Genomic DNA, 25,880 nt, shown 5'->3' with positions numbered 1-25,880 from the left:
TCTGTTTGATGCCCTGAATTCTCTGTATAACAATTTGCTAGTGTGACAGCTTGCAAGCCTTGACGAGGTGTTTTGGTTAGCTTTTGAAGCCGGTTTCGAGAGCTACTCAGGTGTTTTTGGCTATAGCCCAGAGGTGATAAACGTCAAACATAAATGATGTGTGCAAATTTTCAGACTTAGGGTTCATCCGTTCAGTGTTCCAGAGCATTTGCAAGGGTCAGTTGTCTAGAAACAAGGGCCCAACTAAAGTTGTGACCTAGTAAGGCAAGATAGTGCTTAATTGATGAGATACCTATTATCTAAACCATTATTGGTTTAAATAGTAATGTGAGCCTTTTAAGATCAAGGAGGGAAGCAAAGCCATTTAAGTGATTTGAACATGGTGATCCATTTACTGCAACACCAAAGACCTGGCTAATATGATGATTCAACATTTCTCACAATAGCATAAAGGCCAAGCAAACTAAAGGTATAATTTTAAATTGCTAATGCATATCATATGATTTAAGTATAATTTTTAATTATAACATTTCTTCACAGTTAAGTTGCAAGGGTGGGCCCCATGAGGTGCGATGCTAAAAGGGGGGTTTAATGTGCAAATGTAAAATATTTGCTTAAACAAATAATGTTCCTATGCAGAAGAAACACATGAAATTCTAGAAATTGAGGAACCCACACAAGAATTATAAAATAATGTTTTTCATGGGCTTCTATCTTTATCCCGCAAGGTATAAAAGCAAAATCCAATCCATGTGCGGGGATGGCAGGGGAAGAGGGAAGCTCTTACTCCCTCCACCCTGCAAGACTTTTGAGAACATGGAAAGAAGATGCAGGCTGGCGGGGAGGAGACTTGGTCTCCCCGCCACCTTGCGAGGTGAAGTCATGCTATGAGAGGATGCTGCGGCCCAAGTAGAGGCTGGGAGGAGGCGCTCTCCCTACCATCCCGCAAGAGGAGCTAGAGCAGCCAAAGTCAGGCGCATGGCAAACCAAGGACAGGAAAAGGAGAACAACCCGCCACCCCACACAAAAGGTTGGGAATTGTAATACGCATTGTAGGCGAATGAAAATTGGTTAGGGCAAGGTTTAGGGTTTTACTTGCCTTAGCATTGCAACCCAACTTTTTGCAGGATGGATGGAGCCATAATCTTGCACCGTGGTGATCAGAGCAGAGGGAAAGTGCTATGATGAGTCAACGACATGGAGCAGATGCGAGGCTATGCTGCAGATTTGGTTTTGGCTGATGCTGTTGAAAGGAAGAGTGGTGTATCTATTCACCCTTATTTTGCCTTTCAGTGAAGTGATGTTCTAGCGCCTGGGAGTTTCTTGTTGCCACGTGAAGACCAAAAGGGTCAAAGGGGATAAGCGAGGGGCAGCAATGATTAGAGCTGCTATGTGTAATAGAGATTTCTGTCAGTTTCTTCTCCAGCGTCTGTGAATAAGCTAGCACGAGGTAGGATAACAGAGTTGATTCAAACGTTTGAAGGACATGCCTGATATTTGGGAGTCATATCAGTATGAAGGCATTAAAATTTGACAAAGGTCTGTGAGAAACGGTGGGCTGTTATGGAGACATACCCCAATGTGGCCTGTTGCGTAAAGCGAGTTTGTGCATTGAGAAAGATATTACCCTTGCAAATCCAAGAAGACGGTCCATTTAAGGTCTAATAAGGGAAGATTGGCCTCTTCTGTCTTAGTAGCTATGTGAAAATGTCCCCTTTGAGACCAACGGCCAGCGGTACTGTTCAAATGTATTGTGATGCCTGCACTGAGGATGCTTGTTGTCATTTTGACCAAAGCTGGAATTGCCACTGTCCTTCTAGAATGACTGCAAAATATGGAAGCATAGATAAAGCATATGTATCGTTTAATAGCACTGCCTTAATGAAAGCGTGGTCTCAGTGCACGTAGTGATTGCAGAGTATGTATCAAGAATGATTGTTGAAGGGCTTTCGAAACCTTAGGCAAGTGCATCTGACAGGTTTTAAGGTCAAAGTAGCTCAACCTCTTTGAGTTCACAGCGAAGCAAAGTTTCAGAATAGTTGAAAAGGCTTTTCAAAGAAAAATGGGGATGCGAGGACACGGCATGGAAATTATTTTAATGCTTCGGTCAATGATGAAGGATCAAACCACTATGCCTCATTTTGCAAAACAGGGTGGATAGGGGCGAATATGCCGTGAGTTTAAGCACTGAGTTAAAGGTTTAATCACTGTGTGTGACTGCATAAGTATGAGTCTCTTGGAACTGGTGGAATCGAGTAAGTCATGATTAAATCGATATGGGCATGGGAGTTTTTGTCAGATACTGTAGTTGCAATTGTTGTAGAAGCCGAATGCTCCAGGTTGTAAGTTTGTAGAAAGAGCAAAGATAGATAGCAGTGACCCCAGTAACTTAGAGGTAGATGAGATTAAAGGAGCAGAATTAAAATTTGTTTCCCACAGCAGTACCCTTTCTGCCAGTGCAAGCCGTGAAGGAGGACCAATGAGAATGATGTGTGGAGTGAGGCACTGTTCCCCTAATTCTGCATGGATGATTGTTGATGCATTTTATTTTCTATTTCATCAACGTACAAGGCAGAAGGCAGAAACAATGCAAAAAGGAAAATACTCCGGGGTAAGGGGCAAAGTTATTTCACCTAAATCTGTTGATCTTTTCTGATCACACGGGAAGTATTTTTCACTAAAGGGCAAAATGGGAAATGCACACTGCAGCACCAGAATGTTCCCAATATGGCAGTATGACATAAAAGGCCTCAATGTGAAAATAAAAACTAATTGAAGGAAGAATGGAGATCTTATTTTACACATGCAGAAAGTCACCTCATGTTGGTAAAAAATAAATATTTTTGAAGGAAATATAAACAGCTGCAAGGAGACATGGTGAAGCCTTTACCAAAGAACATACTAGACATATTCGCTTGAAGTGAAGTCTAAAAAGACCAGAAGCACCTGTGCATGTATATGTTTCGGTGAACAGATGATAAAGTATCTTTACCCAGGCTAGTTGTATTTACCCAGATAAAAGTTCAAGAATGAAAATAAAATAGTATGGCAAGTAAGTTGCAAGGAATTGGGTAAATACAGATATAAATTATTTTATAATGGCAATGGTTACTTTCTGTATGGGTGCATTACAGTCAGGGTATATTTTCAACTTGTGTGAAAATTGTTCACGCATGGGGTAAAATATTTTACTTGTAGAGAAATGTTTTTGCTATGGAATAGTGAGTTGCACTATGAGAAAGATAAAGTAAAATACATTGCATTCAAAGTTGTAGTATGCAAATCATTACTTTAGAAAAGAAGGTATTATCATTTCTCCCAGGGTAAATATATTTCCCAGCATATAGTGGAGTATTGGCTACAATTAGATGCATTGGTAATTATTTTTGAAAACTGATGATATGCAGTAAACAACTATCTTCTGACAGGCATTATTTTCACTTTGGGTGAAATATTTCTGAATGAGAAATGTGCAGAGGGAGAAGTGTGAAGTGATAGGGGCACTTTTCCAGCCAAATGGGAGCCTTTTTCTATTTTTATTCAAAGAGGAAATTTGTGCTGGTAGTCAAGGTGGCTTGAAGGGGTAACTTTTATTTTTAAATCTGAGATTGAAAAATCTGTTATTGACACAATAGGACAACAACTTAAAATGGAAAGTTTTGGACATTGGGCAAGATATTGAGATTGACAAACTACTGCTGGAAGATTTTCAGATTTTCAAGAAATCTTCAGCAGGCTCAAGGTGCAAACTAAGGACAGAGAATGGGAGAAAGTGCAGATTTTTTAAATTTGCCAAATCCAATGTGAGGTGCAGGTTTTGAGAAAAGAATTTTAAACTCCAAAAAAGCCATGGGCCAATGAGAAGCATACTAGGGCTTCTTTAGGGTTTGTGTCTTGCATCTTCTTTTTCTTCTTCTTTTCTTCTCATTCCCAAGAGTTCCAAGTTCCAGTTTTTTGGCTCCAAGAGAGCTATGTACAATGCAGAACTTAATGACAGTTAGAGTTACATTTTCAGTTTGTAGGTGCTTTATACTTTGAGTAGTTGTAATCAGAAATGTATGTAATGAATATTTGTTTTTGTTGTTGTTGTCTCCAACATGTAACAACATTATTTATGAAGTGAATGATCAAGGATGGTTTACTTTGTCCCAGCAAGTTCTAGTGTTCATCTTGTTTTTGCTTCTCTTCAAGGAAGAGATTAGACCGCTTTTATGAGATGAAGAATAATGTCTTGTGCATACAGGATCTTAAAGTAGTATTACAAGAAAAACAAAGTTAATGGGTGTTGATGTAATGCATTGATGCTTAGATTTCATTGGTTGCAGTTCAAACTATTTGGGTATAAAGTTACATGGTGAAAATAGACTTTGCTGCCCAGATAAAGGCACTGGTTATGTGTTAATGCTTAGTTTCTAGAACCATTTTATTTCATAAATTTCTTTTATTTTCAGTTCATAGGAGTAGGTTAGTGTAAGAAATCAGTCCCAAGTGCTGAGTGATAGTTGACAAGCTAGGATAGTAGCCAAGTCTGAGTTTTATACACTTTCCTTGGCACATACACATTGGGATATCTGCTGTAATATGTAATGCCATGAATGTTGGAAGCTGTAGGTTATTTAGGCATTACTTAGGTATACCCGCCTTGGTCTTGCCTTCAGTTTTTGCCTCCTTTAAAGGTTTTAAAGTTTTTCAAATGGATGTTAAATCTGCTTTCTTGAATGGAAATTTGAATAAAGAAGTTTATGTAGACCAGTTTGATGGATTTGTGTTACCAACAAATCAAGATTATGTATGCAAGCTGAAGAGGCTCTTTATGGGCTCAAACAAGCACCACTTGCTTGGTATGACATGCTAAATTGTTACTTGCAACAACATGGGTTCAAAAGAGGCATTGCGGACAAGAACTTGTATGTTAAAAAGGAAGGTAAACATATGCTGATTGTAGTTGTTTATGTTGATGATCTAATTTTTGGTAGTGACTGTGAATAGATGTGTGGAGTTTTTGCTACCAACATGAAGATGGAGTTTGAAATGTCAATGTTGGGAGAGGCATCTTTCTTCCTTGGGCTACAAATTCATCAATCAAAGGAAGGCATTTTTATTTTCCAAACTAAATACATTAGAGAGATGTTAAAGAGATTTAAAATGGAAGATAGTACACCTGTAAGCACTCCTATGGTGACTGGTTGCAAACTTAGTAAGGATGATGAGTCTTTAAATGCTAGTCAAACTCTTTACATGTCTATGATAGGATTTTTATTGTATGTTATAGCCACGAGACCTGACATAATGTAGGCTGTAGGATATGTTGTTAGATTCCAAGTTTCTCCTAAAGACACTCATGTTCACGCAGTTAAAAGAATTTTCAAATACCTCAAAGGTACTATGGAGTATTGGCTTTGGCATCCTAGTGGAAATGATTTCTCACTAACAACCTACATAGATGCAGATTGGGGAGGCTCAGTTGATGATAGGGAGAGGACAAGTGGAGGTGCTTTCTTCCTTGGGAGGTGCTTAGTATTATGGCATAGAAAAAAACAAGCATTTGTTTCTCTCTCAACAATTGAAGCGGAATATATTGCAGCAGTGTTCTGCTGCACATAGGTTCTTTGGATGAATCAGACATTGAAAGGCATTAAGGTAGATTTCAGTCATCCTATTTCTATATTTTGTGATAATACAAGTGCCATTGACATATCTAAAAATCCTGTTTTGCACTCTAGAACCAAACATATTCCTATCACGTATCACTTCTTCGTGAACAAGCTAGTAATTAACAAGTTAAACTTGAATATTTTTCTACTAAAGATCAGATTGCAGATGTGTTTACTAAGCCCTTGCCAAGAGATGCTTTTGAAAAGCTGAGACAAAAGTTAGGAGTGATTTCACTCCAGCATTGAAGAGTTGTATTTGCTTAGGGGGAGTATCTATTGCATTATTTTATACCCCTTTTCAATATTTGCAGGCTTAATTGTTGGCTTGCAGCTTTGTATCAGTTATTGATGTCAAAGTGGGAGCAGGATTTTAGGGGGATAAGTATTGTTTTCTTGGTTTCAGGAGGTTGTAGAAGGAGATGGAATTGTCGTCAATGACAAAGGGGGAGTTTGTTGGAATTTTGACATTGGTGTCAAGGTTTATTTGAGGTTTAATTAAGTTGCCTGTCTTCTTGGTTGAGCTGTCTACTTGTTTGCTTGGTTGAGCAACTTGAGCTGCTTGGTTACCTACTTGAGGTGCTTGTATGCCTGCTGGAGCTGCCTAGGTGTTTGGTTAAGCAGGGTGTGAGCTTGCTTGTTACCTAGTCAACACTTGCATCAAAATTATTTGCCAATTCATGTTTATTTTATGCCATGTCAGATTGCCATATCATCAGGTCATGGATGACTTTAGATTTAATATCATGGCATGAAGTATACAATTATTACTAAAGATGCGTTCAATGCATATTCCCCATGCTTATGGACTGTGTTCGAAGAATTGATTGGGACTTTTTTTTTGGATGGCCTGTTAAAAATTAATGTGATGTTCTTTTTTGGAGGAAAATTTCTAAGTCAAAGCATGGATTCACTCAGTTATGAAAGGCGTGTATGAGTCTATTTTGGATCAGCGGATCTTGTTTTCAAAAATGAATTTATTCATTCTTTTGAGTTGCGTTGGCTTAATTTCTTTGAAACATTTTTGGAGGGTGTTGTGTTTTCTATCAGAAAACGCCTCAGTGTTTTTAATTTTTTGTGGAGCCTTTCTTCCACGTCCGAGATTCCTTCCTGTGCGTAAGAGATGGATGCTTTAGTATCGTTTTTTTTAATGCTGGCTTGATAGTTGGAGTGAAGAACTTTTATCGGTGCTTATTGTGAGTTAATTTTTTTTGATAAAAATAGGGGTCATTTTGGAGTGAGACTATGTGTGTTGCAAGTGGGTTGTTTTTGTAGTGTTTATTGTGTCTAAAGGATGAAGTTGTATATGCTACTTTAGTGTGGTGAATGTGGACAATATTGTAAAAAGGGATGATGGCATGCTATATCTTCCAGAGAGCACTTTGAAGGAGTGCGTCTTCAATTTCTTCGAAATTTTGATTCCGTTTGGTGCTTATTCGATATTTTAAAAAAATTATATGGATCGTATTTGTTGATGTGGCTAAAGTCATACTTCGACTCTCTCCGGTCAATACAAAATATAATTTTGTGGCAATCCCATTCTCTCATGCGTAAGGAGGCTTCGAGTGCTATTGAAACGATCACAAGAAGGTGACCTCAAGGTTCATACTTGTCAGTTCTTGTCTGTTGGACAATTCAGCGGTTTGATGTGTTTTGCTGGTAACACAAGGGGGCTTACGTTTACAACAAGTTGGCCTGCATTCGACAATGCTGCGATTCTCAAGCTAGTAAAATAAATGCAAAAGTGATAGGGTTTAGAGGCCCTAACAATTATAGCAATGGCTGAAGTTGCGGGTAGACAGATTTCACATAAACTAAGGCCTGCTTCGCTAGAGATATACTCACAACTTCATAGGGATAGTGCAAGCTCCAAGGGAATGAAGGATTTTTTAGACTGGAGGTACTCATTTAGGCACCGAATTCTAGCGTGGCCTATGACAAACACCCACAGTTGAACTAAGCGTAGTTTTGGGTTCAGACTAACCATACACAAAGACCTACAATCAGCAAGCCTCTAATGGTATGAACTTGAAATCAAATCAAATACCCCCCACATTTCGCCATCAAAATCACTGAACTCTACTTACCTAGCTTAATGGAAACCATGCAAATAGAAGAAAACAAAGTCACAAACACCATACTTCAATGTTCATATATTGATTTCAACTACCATTACAACAATTTCTTCCACTAGTCCTATTCTACTCTACTTCTAATCTGCAAACTACATCTAACTATTCTAACCTCAAATCTAACTAGCTAAAGTCCAACCCCTTACAAAAGAGAGGTATTGGCCTTTTATAGATTTTTACATTTCAGATCAAGAGCTAGGATCAACTGCATCTAGTGGCTATAATCTGCCTTCTAGAACCCTGACAGCTTTAGCCCATGCCTAGTAATTTCGATAAGTTCCCAACTACCCTATCAACCACTTTCTCAGCTACATACAATTGTTTGGCATCGATTTTGCTGATCAAGTAGCTGGGAATAACTGACATGTGTACCCCCTTGTTTTAAATGCATTAGACGGGGCCCACAGGTAGCTATTTACAATAATGCAATTCAGTTTTACAAACTGATTTTCTGGAATTTCTTGCTGTGCATTTCTGAATCTGCATACTCTTGTGTCATCACGAGCCTTGTCATTGCCTTGTGATCTTGTTGTGCTATGACTGTTTCCTTCATCTGGTCGAATTGATTATCACCATGCTTGTGCTTCGCCTTCACTTTCCAGCTTGATCTTCATTGACACCGCTCTATGGTCATCATTTTGATCTTGCATGCTAGATCTTCATCCTCCGGCCTTGGCGCTCTTCAATCTAAGCTTTAAGTTTTTCCTCGTCTCTTTCCAAGGGCGTTGATCTACAAAAACAAGTTCAACCTGAATCAATCACCTCGAAAGATTTAAGTAATTTTGACAAATATTAAATGTTTTCAAGGTAACGTTGGGATTCGCTTTGGCGAATAAGATGGGAAAATGAAAGATATTTACTTTTTAAAACAATTCAAATCTCCTTTACTTCATTCCACTCTTGATTTAAAATCGTACCACTTTAAAGGGAAAAGTTAGGCAATTTTGGAACAAAAGTGCCAAAAGGTTCCCTTTATGATTCGACTTAATGTTTTCCCTTTTAGGGAAAACTTAGGCAATTTGAAGGTAAAGTGCCAAAAAGTTCGCCTCCATTTTAATTCCTCAGTTTGCCAACTTAAGGAAAAAGTTAGGCGTTTTGGAGAGAAAGTGTCGAAAAAGTTCCCCTCCATTTTAATTCTTCAATTTGCCATTTTATGGAAAACGTTTGGCGATATAAGGCTAATTTGTAGAAATGTTTTTCCCTTTTTGCCACAATTCGCATATTTTATCATTGTGCTACGTTTAAGGGAAAGGCCAGGCAAAATTAAGCATATGTGCAAAATGCTTTAAAATGCCCCCCTTTATTTTCTCTCAATTTAATATTTTTTTTCTTTAAAATGTGTGAAGGTAACTCAAGTAAATTAGGTTACAGCTTAGAAGAGGTGCTACCAGAAACTATAAATAGAGATGTTGAGGGTAATTCACATTTCATTACTCATTTCTTCTCTCCACTCACAGGCGATTTCGTGGAGGTTCATATATGTCTTCTCAGATATTTATTGCAGAGAGGCATATTTTAGTTTAATGAAATACAGTTCTTAATCTGTCATTAAATAATTGTTTTTGTCATTCTATTCACTCTGTATTAGTACTATAAGTGTGTTGCAATTTATACCATGTACATTAGTGAATTTTCATTCAATATGTTGTTATCTGGGCATCACCTAGGATACAGTTCAATATGGAAAATATAACATAAACAGGACATGTTAAATCTTCCAAATATGTGGGAGAAGATGTTAAATATTGTGGATGATAATCTCAATCCAATATATCATGTTTGTTATTTGGTAATGTTCTTGCAGATTTATCAAACTTCAATAATGCAAGAAACTTTGATAATGTCTCACTGGTTTGACTTTGACGAATTATGCAACATTGGACACCTTGTGCTTAGATTGATCAGAAGATTCACAAGACCTGAATTATCGTTCATTAGACAGATCTGGAAGCCATATGGTGCTCAGATATGGTTAACCGACCTATCATTGACCGTTTTAATTGTCATGACATGTCTTTGCCTTAAGTTCATTTTTACTGATCCTTGTATTCAGTTTCAGACATTATCATTGAAGTGGGGTGCCAACTCAGATTTTCACTCCCATAGGTGTGTTTACTGGCAGAGATTCCTTAACCCTCAACTATATTTTTTCACTTAATTATATGCATATATTTTATTCTTTCCCTAATAAAAGTTATATGGTTTGTAAAAGCTATACATCTATGCTTCAAATACATGTTATAATAGCTCTGAGTCCGAATAATAAGTGTACACCTAAATTCTGCATGTTCTCTTAATGCATTCAATTTGACATTATTTGTTTTTTCTTTATGTATACTAGTATAGAGATGTATTTAGAGATTATAATAGAAAACTAGACTCTGATTTGAGGCTGTTGGATTTCCGTTATGTGAGTAGTTTCTATGGTTTTGTACTTTCATATATAACTTGTTAATTCTTGATGAAGGGGAATGGTTTCTGGAACCCAATGATGTTTGCTACAAGGATAGTTCCATGTTCTGCCTGTGTTGATTTTTATATGCTTTTCTGCAGAGAGAGAAAAGAAATTTGCAGGAGTCTGAGGGTGTATATGTTTTTAATGTTCGTGAAGGAGAAGACCTTGATCGCCCAACAGCAAGATTGATTAAAGACTTTAGCCACGTAGAGGGTGAGTTCTAAGAATTTCAGTTAATATTAATTACTGTTCACAGTATTATGCATTATTATTTTGTTAGGCTCTCTGGGCATTCTGGAATCTGAACTTGATAGTTCTGCTATGCATCTCAATTTTCTTTAGAGGTCTGAAGTTTAACTATACCAAACTTGTGTATGAGATTGTGATTTTAGGCCATTTCGATTCTATTTAGTAATTTGCTAGAAGCAAATTGGAGTGCATTTAAAAAAGAATATTCTATTTTCTGTTTTGCTGTTTGCATAACCCTAATTGAAGAATGTGTACCTGGAACCATTGTTTAGCTTATTTTTTGCATGTTATCTAGCTGAAAATTTTACGTGATCTGTTTAACGTGAATCCAATGCTTCTTGGTTGTTCCATCTTGTTTAGTTGATTGATTTTTTTGAGGAAATGTTTGAGCAAATTGAATTCTTGTGGTGCATTGTTATATTTTAAAAGACACTTAGCTGATTTCACTCAGGCAACTGCTCTTTTATTTCTTTTTGTTTTGTTCTGGCCTTTCTGAAGTTGAATGGAGTTTGCAGCCTGTAAACTTTTCTGATTTGTTTTCATTCATAGCTTTCCTCTTATATGCTTGACAGATAATTTTGAAAATGAAATTGGAAGTCAAAGTGGAATTATTCCTGGATCAAGAGAAAATCCCTTATACAGTGCACTTTGGGTTGCTCAGGGACTCCTACGGAAAGGGTATTGTAGTGGAATCATTTTTCTCTTTGATAGGGATAGAATGCTGGTCCATGTCTTAAATCAAAAAACGTTCTAGTGTCATTTCTTGTGTTAATGTTGAATCTGGTAAGATAATTTTTCTTGTGTATTTTAATTTTGTTTATTCTTCCAGATCCACCAGAAATGTTGATAAACGCATACTGTTATTCACAAATAATGATGATCCTTTTGGAAGTGCTGATCCTGGGGTAAAAGCAGACATGAGGAGGACAACAATTCAACGGGCCAAGGTAAGGTGCTGAAATGCAGTGCTGTTTGTATGTGTGCGTGCCTATGTTATTTTCCTGATCTTCACTGTTTGTTTTGTAGGATGCACAAGATTTGGGTATTTCAATTGAGCTTTTCCCCTTGAGTAGATTGGGTGAAGAATTCAACATTTCTATTTTCTATGCTGTACGTTTTAGTTTTATAATGCATGGCATATTATTTCATAAAATGGAGCTCTAGGAACTTAATTGTCTTACTATGTGGCATATCTGATAATTTGGTCCTATAACAAATGCCATTATATTTTGTAGTAGAAAGTGGAAAAGATAGATTATGACTTTGAGTTGTAATGTCTAGATGATAAATTGTGTGCCCTATAATTAGAAATGTAGAACTATAGTTGAATTTCAGTGAAATTGAGCTCATTGATTGAATGTGGGGCAATTTTTATATTGTATTTTTAGTCAATTCTGTTGCTGTATTTGAGTTTTTGGAAGGATTATTTACAAATAATTTGTGACAGGATATGCTTGAGTTTGAGAATGAGGAATTAACTCAGTTCATGCCAACGGTTGCAGAAAAGTATGTATATTTTCCATATTGTATAATGTAATGTGTAAGGTACTGTTGAAAATTGTAATGTATATTTTCCACGTAGGTGAAAATTCCACTTTTCCAACTATAAGTTGAAACAAATCATGTTAAAGCATGTTGGGAAAATGTTTCAATTTTTGAAGAATGGTGTAATTTGAAAAAATAACAGTCAGCAAATTAGCTTTGTTTCTCTTAACTCTTGGAAAATATGTAAATTTTGTAAATTTTATAATATTCATAAGCATCAAAGAAGTATCCTACAACTAAAGAGGAACTAGCAGCCTGTAGAGTGAAGTTTGTAGGAGATTTAACATTGAAATTACAGAGCAAGGTATTCTTTGTATATTTTAAAATAAGAAAAGAAATTTAGAGAGTTACATATATACATGTGATAGAATTTTAATGGCAATTCGTTGCAGGTACTTGGCAACTTGACCATGTAGGTATCACCATGTCAAAGGAGTCTGTATACTTGTTATACATATTTACATCGTCTCCTATTTCATTCTCTGATTATATAAATGACCTAAAGTCATCTCAGAGTTTATCTTCTACTTATAGATTACAAAAAAGTCTTCTTATCTATTGTTATGCAACTTCACCATCCCCTAGGATTCTTGCTTTACCCTGTATAGGAAGTAACTCAGTGCTCCAGTTAATTGAAATTCAAAGAATGTTCAAGGTGATGCATCAAGGAGGTCATTTTGTTCTATCACTTCTCGACTAAATCATTCACATTTTTGTAAAATGTTTCTTTGGGCCTTTTCTCATTCTTTGCTATGATGTCCATCATTTGCTTGAGCATAGAGTCAATCACATCATAATTTTGGCCTACTATCTACAGATCTGATCACAGTTTTGATAGGCTCATTTAAAATGAGCTAGAATTTGATATTAGATCATCACTTATTGTTATGGATTAGTCATGATAGGCTCAGTAAAAATTAGCCAGAATTTAACATTAGTCCATCACTCTTTGAGCCCTTGCAGAGTTCAATTGGCTCTACAATCAAATAGTTACTTGTAAACATAGTTAAAAAACTCAGACTGCATCCCAAACTTTTGACTCGGACTTCATCTTTATTGGGTGATTTTGTAAACTAATGAAGGTTCACAAAATGTGTGTTTCACAATAGCACATGGAATGATATCTCTCAGAAGGCAAGATATAACCCCTCCTAATTATAAGGGAAGGCTCACCCTTTCTACTGCAATTATTTTCAGAACAACAACTTAGTTCTCTTTTTCAGAACTAGTTACATCTAACTCTCTTTAAAGAACAGATTTTCCCTTAACTTAAACAACTTGAAAACTTGTAGTAATAAAGTGTCCGTGAAAGAACAAAGTCTTCTGTTACTTTTGCTTTTTGAAAATGACCTAGGGAGGAGAACTATGCACATTTAAGAACTCAAAGATTCTCTTATATAATGAATTCCTATCAACCACTGTAACCCAAATATATTTTCAGCTCAAAGACTTACAATATATTAAAAGATCTTCTACTCTAACCAGATAATTCGTATAGCGCAAAGACTCCACTTTTTACCTTTTCAATACAAATTCTTGAGATAACTTGTAAAAGCTCAAAGACTTTAAGCAACCTTCTCTCAACTAATTTCCGATTCCTGAATTCCCAAAGTAACTCAAAGATTACTTGTAAAACTCAAAAACTCTTCAATATTCAACACCAATAACTATATCCATTTTAATCATTCAAGAACATATGATACCAATGACATAAGAACATTCATACCACATAAAAGATTGTATTCAAAACAAAGTTTGAATGCCAAGCTTTCTTCTTTCTTGATTAAATTGCAAATTCACAAAATGAACACCGAGTCTCAATTTGCCCTTCACTTTGACAGAGTTTTGTTGCATAAACAAAGATGGAAAAAAGATCCTTAATACAATAATAATCCTCATATATATATGGAAAAGGGGTGTAGCATGAAAATAGGAAAATATAACTAATTCTAAGACTAAGTCAAAAGAAGAGTTTAAATTGACTTAGGACTTGTGCACTCAACAAGTGCACATGAGCAATTACAGAATGACACCTGTAGTGTTAATGGATAAAATAAAATGACACTAGAAAAAACATTTTCTCTAAGTTGAATCTCGTTTTGGAATTCCTCAAACTTCTACAAAGCGTTCTTCATATGAACTCCATCGGCTCCCTGGGTATTGTCGGTGATGACTTCGACCCTAGTGATGGAATCTTCTAAGTCGATACAACACTTCTTATGTTTCTTTAGAAGTGAATACAAAAAATCCAAGATGAACTGAAGATCTAGTAACGTGTCAATTGAGGACAAAGAGAAGTCCTTCCTATTAACTTCAACAGTCACGAGCAAGCTGAATTTTTTGATGATTTCATCCATATCAAGCACCTTTTCATTCTCATCGAGGAATACACATGGAATTTCGGAGATCTTAGCAACGGTCTCCTTCTTATCTGCACATTCTTTTTGGGCCCTCCTCATATCCTTGACTAGACATTCTAGGATATTCATCTGATGCTCCAATAACTCTCGCTATTCAATATACATTTGTCGTGAAGGAATAACACCATTTTGGATAAGATCATCAGGGTCATAATCTTCAAACTTCAACCAGGCTTCAAAATCCTTTTCTTGTGTTTCAAGTTCTTGGGAGAAGACCTCTATGGTGCTATCTACTTCTGTCTTCACTGCATCAAGATTGTTGACAATAGTACAAGCTGAACTTATGAGCCGTGTGCTTTGACTCAGCATTCGATCCATCCATTCTATTACAGTTCTACTACAAGATGCTGCCTATTCAACTCTTTTGACAACCTGTTCATCTAAAGATGAAGTTATTGGTTCAATAGCCTTTGAGGACTTAGTTACCTTGATCAGAATTGAGGTGAGGTTTCAATTCGTGCCTTGAGTTGATCTTTCTTGGTCTTGTCTTCATCATACCTGGAAACTAGGGATTCCAAAGCCGACTAAGCATCTTGCGCCATAGAATCATGATTTTGCTTTCCCAACTCGATTCTATGAATCATATAATCTAAATCTTGGACCTGACCAATAATTCCATCTGAAGGAGGAACAACAACCTCAACATACTTGTTCTTATTCTTGTCAACCTTTACCCTTGACAAATTTTTAGTTTTCTTAACAGTTTTGGGTTTGACAGGAACAAGTTGGCTGAAATCAAAATCTTCACATCCTGAGAGGGATTAATAGAGTCCTGAACGGTGGTGGTTACTATAGGTGATGTCATTGTAAGAACATGGGAAGGATTTTCAAGGGATGATTCGTTAGATCTAGGAGCTGACTCATTCATGAATTTATCAAAATCATCCATCATAGTTGCATACACTTCAGACAAAGTAGGAAAAGTTGAGAAGACATTCTCAATATTGTCATGAGGAGTGTCTAGGGCGGACTCACTAGCACTAGTGGGAGATACATGGATAACATTTGAAGGAGAAACACAAGTAATCATTGGGGGCTCAGGCTCATAAGTAGAAATAGGAACCTGTAACATAGATGAAGAAGGAGGTACCTGGGATAAAGACTCATCAACTCATGGCATTTCCTCTTTATCAAATTCATCATGTTATTGATCACCTTCTTGTCCTTCTTCCAATTGATCAGCATCAATTGGTTCTTCATCGAGATGCTCACCCTCCACTTGTTCATTTGGTACTTTAGACTCCTGTGTCTCATGAACATTAGAGGCCGATGGCTCTCCTTGGGGTTTCCCTTAGTTCCAACAGTGAACTTCAATTTGGGAGCTTTGATCGGAGTAGTGTGATCTTGTCTATTCTTGGTTCTAATTTTTGATCTTCTTCCCATTGGGCCAACAGTGTCATCATCGGAACTAGAAGAGAAAGGTTTCATCAGAACACCATGAAGGGTCAACCATGTATTGGTATTTGTAAGAATACTTTGGAACCGCTCCCGGATGGAAGTACATTCCTTTTGTGACCATTGAATGAGAGGCAAAGGAGTAGAAGAACCTTGTTCTTCTCATACATAGGATCTAAGATGTCCCCATCTTCCTCAAGATCATCAGGAACATTAGCAAGACCAAAGTTTTCAATTTGTTCAACTGTTAATCAACAATAGTCAAGTTTCCTCACATCATGCTCAGACCTGCAATCAACCCAAACATCTTCAATTCGATGCACATGAACATATGCCTTCTTCAGCTTATTTCTCATTCCTTTGTAATCGAAGTCCTTCCTAGGCTTGAAGAACCTCATGGTAACTCTTCTCATCTCCTCTCCCATTGCTCTGGCTTTAAAGATGGAATTGATGGAATATCTACGAATGGTAAGGGAGAATTTCAAACTTGCTTTATGAGAATCTGATTGGGCCTCATGTACTCCATTCATTTGACGAGCTAGCTCCATCAATACAATCTTATCAGAAGGGTACCTAGGGAGCATAAAAGGCTCACCAGTGAAACAACTAACCTTGAGGTATGTGAAGGTTTGGAATTGAAGGAACATGCATCCATATTAGTTCACTACCTCCCATGCATGATCAGATACTCGTTTGTTATATAAGTTCTTATTCATCATAACCACATAACAACCAAAGAATGCATCATTTACTCTTTGGAAATGACTATGACTATTCTGAAGAACCAATTGAGAATAGTAATTATGTACCTCAATCTGTCTCCTATCACCAATTGTAGACAACCCAGGGAAATGTCTCGTAGAAGCCGCAATGTACACCAAGTGTGAAGTCATATAAAACTTGAGTGTGGTAGGTACCTTGGTGAGCTGCTTGTAAATAGCATCATTGATTTGTTTTCCCCAAAATATCTTCTCTTTATTTTGCCTGATCGCATGAATGTATTGATACGTCCATTTATAGAAGGTATTGGAGGTGGGAAGACCTTTCACCTTACTCATGAGAGTTATCAAATCATTGACTTCTTCAATGAAGTCACATCTGGGAAGAGTTTTTGGCCATCTTGCAATGGTAGGTCTCAGGGTTTTCAGCCAATTATCATTCATGTTCTTTTTGCACTTGTCAGAATTTCTATCAAAATAGGCTATAGCTGATTGCATTGTGATACCAAAATACTTCTCAATATTGGGACACTTGAAGATAGAATCAAAAAATTCTTCATCAAGCTTGATCAATTTGTTCCCAGTTTCATGCTTTACACTTTTACTAACAGGATCAAAGTGATTCGCAACTGCCATCACAAACTCAGGGTGTTGAGCAGACATTGGAAAAGTAGCAACCGGATGAATTCCACTATTGATAACAACTTCCATGTCATGATATGAGGGTGGTTTCTCAACGCTCTTAAGAAACTCAACTAGGTTGACATGACCTATCTCTGTATCTCTTATGTGATCAATATTTTAGCTGACTGAAGGAGGAAAGATCGGATGAGGGTCTTGCTTGTTGAATTTCATCTCTCTCTTGTTTGGAGAAGCTTCTGTCATTGATATAATAATAAAACTGAGAAAAAGACACTCATTAGTATTATAATGATACATTTGATCAATCTCTATGTTCATCTGAATTGAGCAATCTTGAGAAAATGATATATTCAGGACATTAAGGTTTCCAAAAACCCCTCTTAAAAACTTGAAATCTTCAAAGTAAATCGAATATAAAATCTTGATTTACGTGTGTGCAAAAAAAGAATTTCAAGTTTATAAGCCTGAAAATTTTTACCTAAGGTAAGTGTGGATCAAACTGTAATTCGGATATCTAAACCCAAATTGCATTTGGGTAAAACAAAATAGGTGTAATTTGGGTTTAGAGACCCAAATTAAACTTAAAAAAGAGGTAAATATCTATGAAGTGTAGGGCGGGTTTCTACCCTCGCATTATACATATTTAGTAAGTGCCGGTGCTTGGCGGGGTTACAGACTTGCCAAACACTGTTTTTGGTGTAGGGCAGGCTAGTAGCCCCACCAAACACCGTTTTTTGGGTATTGGAAATGTGTAAAGGCAAAAATGGCGGTGGTCGGGGTCGCAGACCCGCCACACACCATTGTGTGGTGTGGGGTGGGCCTACAGCCCCGCCCAACACCATAGTGTTGTGTGCGGTTTTAAATAACATAGGATGGTGGTGGTCAGGGTCGCCGATCCGTCCCACACCACGATGTGGTGTGGGGCGGGCCTACGGCCCCGCTCAACACCGCAGTGTTTGAACATAACAAGGAAAGAAAAATGGTGTGTTTCGGGATCATTGACCCGTCACACACCATTGTGTGGTGTATGGCGGGCCAATGGCCCTGCTCAATACACAACAGAGTACGACAAGGAAAAAACACAAGACATAATATGAAAAGCCAGTGTGTGGCAATGGTCGCAGATCCGCACACACCACTGTGTGGTGCGTGGTAGGCCTATGGCCATCACCCTGCACCACTGTGGAAACACAGTGATAGAAAAACTAGTCGATACAAAATCGAAAAGGGAAACAATCAATACGATTTCAAAATATTAAAAGGGTTTTGAGAACCCTAGAAATTCGGGGAAGAATAAATACCCGAAATTGAAAGTGTGAAAATCTCCTTCTCCCTTGATTGTGAGTGAACAAAAATGAATCGAATGGAGATTAAAATGAGCAAATAAGCTTAAAATCTAGGAGAAAGAGTGCTATTTTGAAATTTTCAAATGGGTGATTAATATCTCAATGTGTCATAAATAAGTGCAAATCGGGTTTGTTTATGCTCTTATGGATAAGATTCAGAGTGTTTATGAGCCACAAGTTGTTGCAGAGATAAAAGGTAAACCAAAACAATTAAAGACCATGGAAGCAGAACATCAAAGTTCAGAATGATAGATTGCGAAATTGCGTCTACATCTATGTAGAAAGGGCTGAAGCTTTCAGCTAAAACAGACAATAATGTGATCGATGAGTTTGTATTTGGTCAACTAATTGGTAGCCTTATCTTGCACAATCTCATGTACATCCTATTGCCTTGATTGCACAAGCTCTTTGGCCATTTGTGTGCCCTCTCGTAAAACTAAGAACCAAAGTATGGTTGTAGATAAATTTGGTAACTTTTTGTTGGAAATGATGTCATTGATGTCAAAGGTTGATGTTGTCTTTGTTAACGATGTTGTCTATAAGCCATCATAGTAACTGTCGTTGATTTCAAAGTTACATAATGCTTTCCATTTGCAAGTTTGTCAGCAGATAAATAATTGTTCATCAACTACTAGAGAACAATAGTTGGTGCAGAGGATAAAAGGCATCAAAAGATTTTGATTGGTAGGTGGTATTTTCAATGGCCAACCTACCCTTCTAGATGTAGATTAAATGGTAATTTCTTCATTATTGCAGAAAGAATGATATATACATATAGCAATTATAGATACAATGTTTCTAAAAGAAACAATCAATCATAGATGACAAAAAAGGAAACTAGCTAATCTAACCAAGATTACGCTAATATTACAATATTGACCGTTAAAGATATAATAACAAATTATTATTCTAATACCTTGCCTTAGTGGTCAATCTATCAACTACACCAAGTTGCCCCCTAAATTTTACAAACTTGTTTGGGCTCAGAGACTTGGTAGGCATATTTGCATTCTAATCCTCAGTTGGAACAATTACTGCAATTGAACTAATCTGTCTTCTACAAGCTGGTGGGATGAAATGACAATGAAATTTCACATGCTTGGTTCTTTCATGGTAGACTGGATTTTTTCGTCGTCCTTAAAGCCGTCGCAGGGAGAAGAAACAAACGAGAACCATCAAATCTTGTCACTGGAACCAAAAAATATGGTCGCATCGTAGAGAAAATGCATCAAAACTCGTGTGAAAATTCCTTCGCACAAAACGTGAACTTGCAGAAATGAAACTCGATGCCTACTAGAAATGCAAGTTAGAATAGGCAAAAAAACAAAATCGAAAAACCCTTCTACCGATGTAGAAAAACCTTTCAAGAAAACAAAATAAATTCTCTTCAAAATTTTTAGAAAAGTATTCTCTTTATTTTTCCCACTCAGATACCATGTAGATTAAATGGTAATTGCTTCATTATTGCAGAAAGAATGATATGTACATATAGCAATTACAGATACGATGTTTCTAAAAGAAACAATCGATCACAAGTGACAAAAAAGGAAACTAGCTAATCTAACTAAGATTACGCTAATATTGCAATATTGACCATTAAAGATATAATTACAAATTATTATTCTAATACCAAACGTAAACTAGGACCTTCATCTCATTCAACCTTTTGTCCAATTATTTCAACAATGCTTTAATTTTTTTAGTAATGCTCTTCTTTATGTATGAATTAGGAAAGTGTTGATTTTAGGATCAGACAGATATCAGTACACAGAAAATTAAATAATGAACACGCATAACACAGCAGTACCCTGGGAAAACTTCCCTCTTGGAGGTGAGGAACCCAACAAACAAAATCTCAGATTGTATTAGATCAAATCAGTACCAAGTCTTTACAAATCTGCTTCAACTCTTGAAGCACTAAGACCAGCAGTATATGCACAGTAGTGTATTGGATCCAACCTAGGGCATGCACAACAATACAATTAACTTATCTGCAATATTCTTGAATGCTAATCAAGGGAGACAGGTTGATGATCATTCACACCAATGGCAGATCATGAGAAGAGATTCGCTGCCTCAAAATAGTTCGCTGCCCTTTGGAAGAAGTTTGCTGTCCTTAGAAGATGATTCGCCGTCCTTAGGAGTAGTTCACTGATGCTCTGCTGAAGGAGTTTGCTGAGTGAATGAAGGTATGAATGAACTTGCTGAATGTGTATGGTGAATGACAAATGAATCTCCTTTATATAGGAGGAAGACACCCATTCACAATGGGTTGGCCAGGCACCTATTCACAATAGGTCAGCTTACAATCATATAAATCTTTAAGTTTGGCGCCCAATAAAGGGTCAGCCCTATCCACACGTTCCATTACAAGGTATATTTTTAATTGCACATTAGATGTGACTAAGGCCTATAGGCCAGTTAGTCACCTGCAAGTGCTAGGCGGTCCTAGAAGGGATCCAACCTAGCTACAACATCAACACTCCCTCTTAGCTAGGGAGGAGACCTTCTCAAGATCTGGGTTACATAGTGACAACCACCATGGCTACTCCCAGAGGGTGGGTCCATGATGGCTACTCCCATGGATGGAAAACAAATAAACACAAGTGCTCATCACGAAAACGTGATGTCGTCATCTCAACATGACGTTCACCATAGCTACGCCCAGAGGGTGAATAAGCACAAGTGCTAGGTCATGGAATTTCTCCCATGACATCCACCATACCTACTTGCAGAGGGTGGAACAAGGGCTTTCACCTCAAACTTCTCTCGCAGAGAAGAATGCACTAAAATGGGCTTGCACCTAAAATTTCTCTCGCAAAGAAGAATGCACTAACAAGGGCTTGCACCTCAAACTTCTCTCGCAGAGAAGAATGCATTAACAAAATCTTCAAGACGATGTAGCTCCTTCTGAAGCTGAAATGTCAGGCTCCCTCTGAAACTGAAATTACATTTCCTCCTTTTAGAACAAGAACCCTTCTGAGTTGACATTTGACCTTGGCTCCTCCTAAGGTGTCCCTATGTCAACTTCCGTAGAAGAAGTTAGAGGAGTAGACCTAGATTTGCACTCTCGAGCGATGTGGCCATACTTGTCACACCTAAAACATTGAATGCAAGATAAGTCCTTTTTAGGAACAAGATCTGGATCTCTATCTCTATCCCTCTTTCTTCTTTTGCCTCTTTCCATAGAAGTGTGTGTAGCAAGGACTTGATTTTCCACATCATAATGATTAATTCCTTTTGATATCAACCTTGACTCTTCTTGAGTACAATCAGCACGGAGGCGATCAAATTTGGGTAATTTGGATCTCCCACTTATGCCTTGGATAAATGGCTCCCATGAGTGACGAAGGCCATTCAATGCTAGCATGACCAGGTCCTTGTCCACAACTTCATCTCCAATCGTGCTTAGCTGATCTCTCAATTCTTTAATTTTCATGAAGAAGGATATAACTGATTCACCCTTTGCCATCTTGATTTGATGAAGTTGCTGTCTCAATGCAAGTGCTCTACTTGTGTTGTTGATTTCATACATCCCTTCCAATGTCTTGAACATATCTCTGGCTGAAGACATCTTGGAGATGATAGGAACAAGATGATCTTTCATGGTGTCAATTAGGATCTTCTTGGCTTTGACTGCATTCTTCTTGAATTGGAGTTTCTCTTCTTGATCTTCAGGCTCAAGTAGATCTTTTCCTTCTACAAACTGAAGTAGATCATTCTTTTCAAGTGCAATAATAACTCTAACCTTCCATGAGGTGAAGTTCAAAGCTCCATCAAGTCTATCTTCAACCTTTAAACCGGTCACCATCTTCAATGCTGGAAATTGCTTGATGAAGCTGAAGAGTGCTTCGCTGCTCTTAGACAGTCCGATCACGATCGTTTCAAACCTTGCTCTGATACCATGTTGATTTTAGGACTAGACAGATAACAGCATACAGAAAATTAAATAACACCTTGGATTTATTACCAACTAATGTAGTTATCTTATTCTAATTTATTGCAAGTTGTTGAGATAGCTTCTCTATAACAGAAAAGGCATACTTTTATCTAAAAAATGGAGGAACTAAAAAAAAGGCTAGGAAGATAAGAATTTGCTGCAGATTTATTCTATATATCTTTCATTCCAACAGTCACATTTGTCTTACTCCTTGAGTAAAATTACATTATTTTTAGGTACCTAACCTTAATGCTTGTGGCTCTAGTGCATATATTTTTCTGCCACAATTGTACATTTACAACCTTGGATTTGACAAGGGATATTTCAGTTCAACACTTGGGACATAACCAATAGATTGGGAACGCCCCCAATGTCTTGGGACATAGAGGACTTCCTAAATTACCTGCCTAATAGAAAACATCCCTAGGATGCTAGATGAGTTTTATAACATTGTTTAAAGTTGTTGATGTGGGGGATGGCAGATTTTTCTTGGGATGTCCCCAATGGATTGGGAATACCTCTCAATGTCTTGGGGAAACCATGACTTCCACAAGTCCCTTCGTTAATAGGAAACACTTCTAGGATGCCAAATTTTTTCCCAAAAGCCCCAGGGGATGGTCCTAAGGGTTATGAGAAGCTTCATTGTGGAACATTGCTTTGTATTGTTGCACTTCACCATCTCTTGCCTATATGGTGATATTTTTAGGTTGAACAGGATCATGTTCATATAAATAAATTGAGCAATCAACTTATCAATTAACATAATCAATTTAGTGTTAAAGGCTCTTTCAAGCAAGTATGCATCTTTTGTTTTCTTACATGAATGTGAAAAGTCTCTTCCTACAAAAGTTCGAGCTGGCTGCAAAAAAGGATGTTAAGGGATCATGTTGAGCTAGCTTGTGAAATGGAAATAGCTATAGGCTCTTGTATCCATTGCATATTTTGGCTTGAGACGAAGATTTTTAATCTAGTCTAGGACAAATTAAATCCCTTTTTCCACAATTCTTTGTAAAATTGGCATTAACTTGACTAAAGGAACTTGTACATGTGTTCTTCTTCATTGAGCATATCCACAAATGAGAATATTTATTGCAAATGTGTTTTTTATCACTAATACATGTCTTCGAAGAGGAAAATGAGGGTTGAACTTTTAGGAAAGTTTTAAAGTTCGGTTTGCCCCTCAGTCCAAATAGCTTGAGTAATTTTATTGTATACAAATCTAAAATCAAATATGTAGATTGCAGCTAAAAGGAGAAGTTAAAACCTGTAGTTAAATAAATGGCTTTCATTGGGAGGATGAATGACATTGGTTAAGGAAATCCTTCAAACTTTGTCTGTATATGTTTCTTCTAACCTAACTATTCCAAGTAGAACTTTGAAACAATTGGATTCCCTTTGCCAAAAATTCATGTCCCTTGTTATATAGTAAACTCTTTGTCAACCTAAGTAGGAAGGTGGATTAGGTTTTAAGTCCTCCACCAAGCATAGCAAGGCTTTGGCGGGTAAACTATATTGGAGAATGCTTATGGTTCGTTTTGCCTTGTGGGAAACCAATATTCGAGAGAAGTATGTAGAGAATAACACTAGAGTATCATTAGGTTTTGTCTCTTCCCTCAAAGGGAACACCCATATTGGTTGTTTTCAAGTGTGGGAAGCTCTTATAAAACGACACTAATTTGGATTGTTCATAATGGTCGAAGTGCCAAGTTTTGGACGCTGCAATTTCTCCAATTTTAAGTGACAATTAATTAAATTGATTTTTATTAAATTGTCAAAAAAATGACTTAATATAAATTAATTTAATTAAATAATAAAAAAGTAATGAAATATAAATATAATGTCATTTTATTAAATATATTCTCTTGCGAGTCGGCCTATCTTCTAGATCTTTCTTGGAGATCTTTATAATGGGGTATTGGACATGCTTATGATTTGATATACAGTTTATGCTTTTTGGAGACAAAAACCTTTAGGAGTTGATAGAAGGGTTGGACGAAAACATAACTCTTCCTGGGAGTGGATTCGTGACAGAGTCTACATCAATGCAAATTTGTAATGCAAATTTGTGAAGTCTCCTTTGGAGACAAATTCAATGTTTTATTCTAGAATAAATATGGGCCCTTTGATGGAGATATTATCAAGGGAACTAATTGGCTTAAATTCTGAAATATAATATTGTGGTAAGTTTATCTGCTGCTCTTTCAATATTGGTGTTTCGTTTTATAAAGTTTCATCTTGATCGATATTGGTGAATATTGTTATAAGAATCGATTTAAATAAAGATTGCCCAATTTTGAGTATCATATTATATCGTGGGTCCTAGTTCTAATTTGGTTTCCATTTCGCAAACATATCGTTTTCATGTTGTGATTATTATGATTGTTGTGGCTTAATATATATTGCGGAGCTTTGAAAGAAATAATACAAAGTTTGCGGGAATTTTGTAGCAGAAAACATTGAAGGATATCAAATATTTTCAGTAGACTATTATCCGAGCCAATGTGAGGGAAGTGATAAAGATTTATTATTCGGCATTGTGAATATTGAGATCACTTATATTCCTCGACTTGCCATGGATATTTGTTTGTGCCGATTCTCTTCCTCTCCGATAGAGTTTGGACGCATTTCAAAGAATATCAGGTGTATTGTCTCATTCTCCTGTCGCCAATAGTTCTTTTCCTGTGCATAGCTTCTATTTCTCTAGTGTGGGATGGATTTTGGGCGTAATTGTTGGCGCTGGAAAATATTGTAACAGAGACCCCATCTATCGGGTGTTTGACATCCCTTACTAGAGTCTTGAGGAATTTTGCATCGGTTTGGTGGCTAGGCAGATTGCCTGTGCTTTTTCCGAATGGAGGTTGACAATCTAATATCGATATGCCCCTCACAGCTTATTGTCTTAATCACTGAGCACAGTTTTTTTGAAAGGTGCGATTCCGGATAGATGTTCTATAGTTGTAAATTGAATTTGGTGAATACATCCGGGTCTAATCAGAATAGTACTAAAAGAAATTATTTTACCTGGCATCTATTGTCACTGTTTTTGAGATTTGCTTTCTGTTGTTGAGTGTCTATTTGAATTGAAAATCTGTGGATTACATTTCCACTTGCTCAAATTTATAAATTTTTGTTATCAATTAATAAAAATCTTTTAAGTGAAATCTGTGGGAGTGTTTTTAAGCATTCATGAGTCTGGTATCTTTTAGATGCATTATTTGGACATCATCCACCTATCATTACTCAGTTCCTAGATTTGAAGTTTACCATGGATGCTTTGCATGAAATAGGATGGATCAAAGTTGCTCACTACTGTCAGCCCATTACTCATCCCTGGGAGATTGGGCAACGTTGAATTTCCTCTTTGGAATGGCTAATCAACGTGGGGC

General features: G+C 37.0%; 1 protein-coding gene across 1 annotated transcript in view; it reads left to right on the top strand.

Annotated features, from left to right (window-relative positions):
* LOC131057625 (ATP-dependent DNA helicase 2 subunit KU70) overlaps window positions 1-25,880 on the top strand; it is a 213,433-nt gene that overhangs the window by 42,941 nt on the left and 144,612 nt on the right. Inside the window, exons 5-9 of the mRNA XM_059218119.1 lie at window positions 10,337-10,451; window positions 11,060-11,165; window positions 11,317-11,434; window positions 11,514-11,597; window positions 11,935-11,993. Coding sequence (XP_059074102.1) covers window positions 10,337-10,451; window positions 11,060-11,165; window positions 11,317-11,434; window positions 11,514-11,597; window positions 11,935-11,993 — 482 coding nt within the window. The remainder of the gene's footprint in view (window positions 1-10,336; window positions 10,452-11,059; window positions 11,166-11,316; window positions 11,435-11,513; window positions 11,598-11,934; window positions 11,994-25,880) is intronic.

The sequence above is a fragment of the Cryptomeria japonica genome, chromosome 3, assembly GCF_030272615.1.
Source record: "Cryptomeria japonica chromosome 3, Sugi_1.0, whole genome shotgun sequence".
In the NCBI taxonomy this organism is placed as follows: domain Eukaryota; kingdom Viridiplantae; phylum Streptophyta; class Pinopsida; order Cupressales; family Cupressaceae; genus Cryptomeria; species Cryptomeria japonica.
The sequence above is the reverse complement of the archived record's forward strand: the minus strand, read 5'-3'. Positions and strand labels throughout refer to the sequence as shown.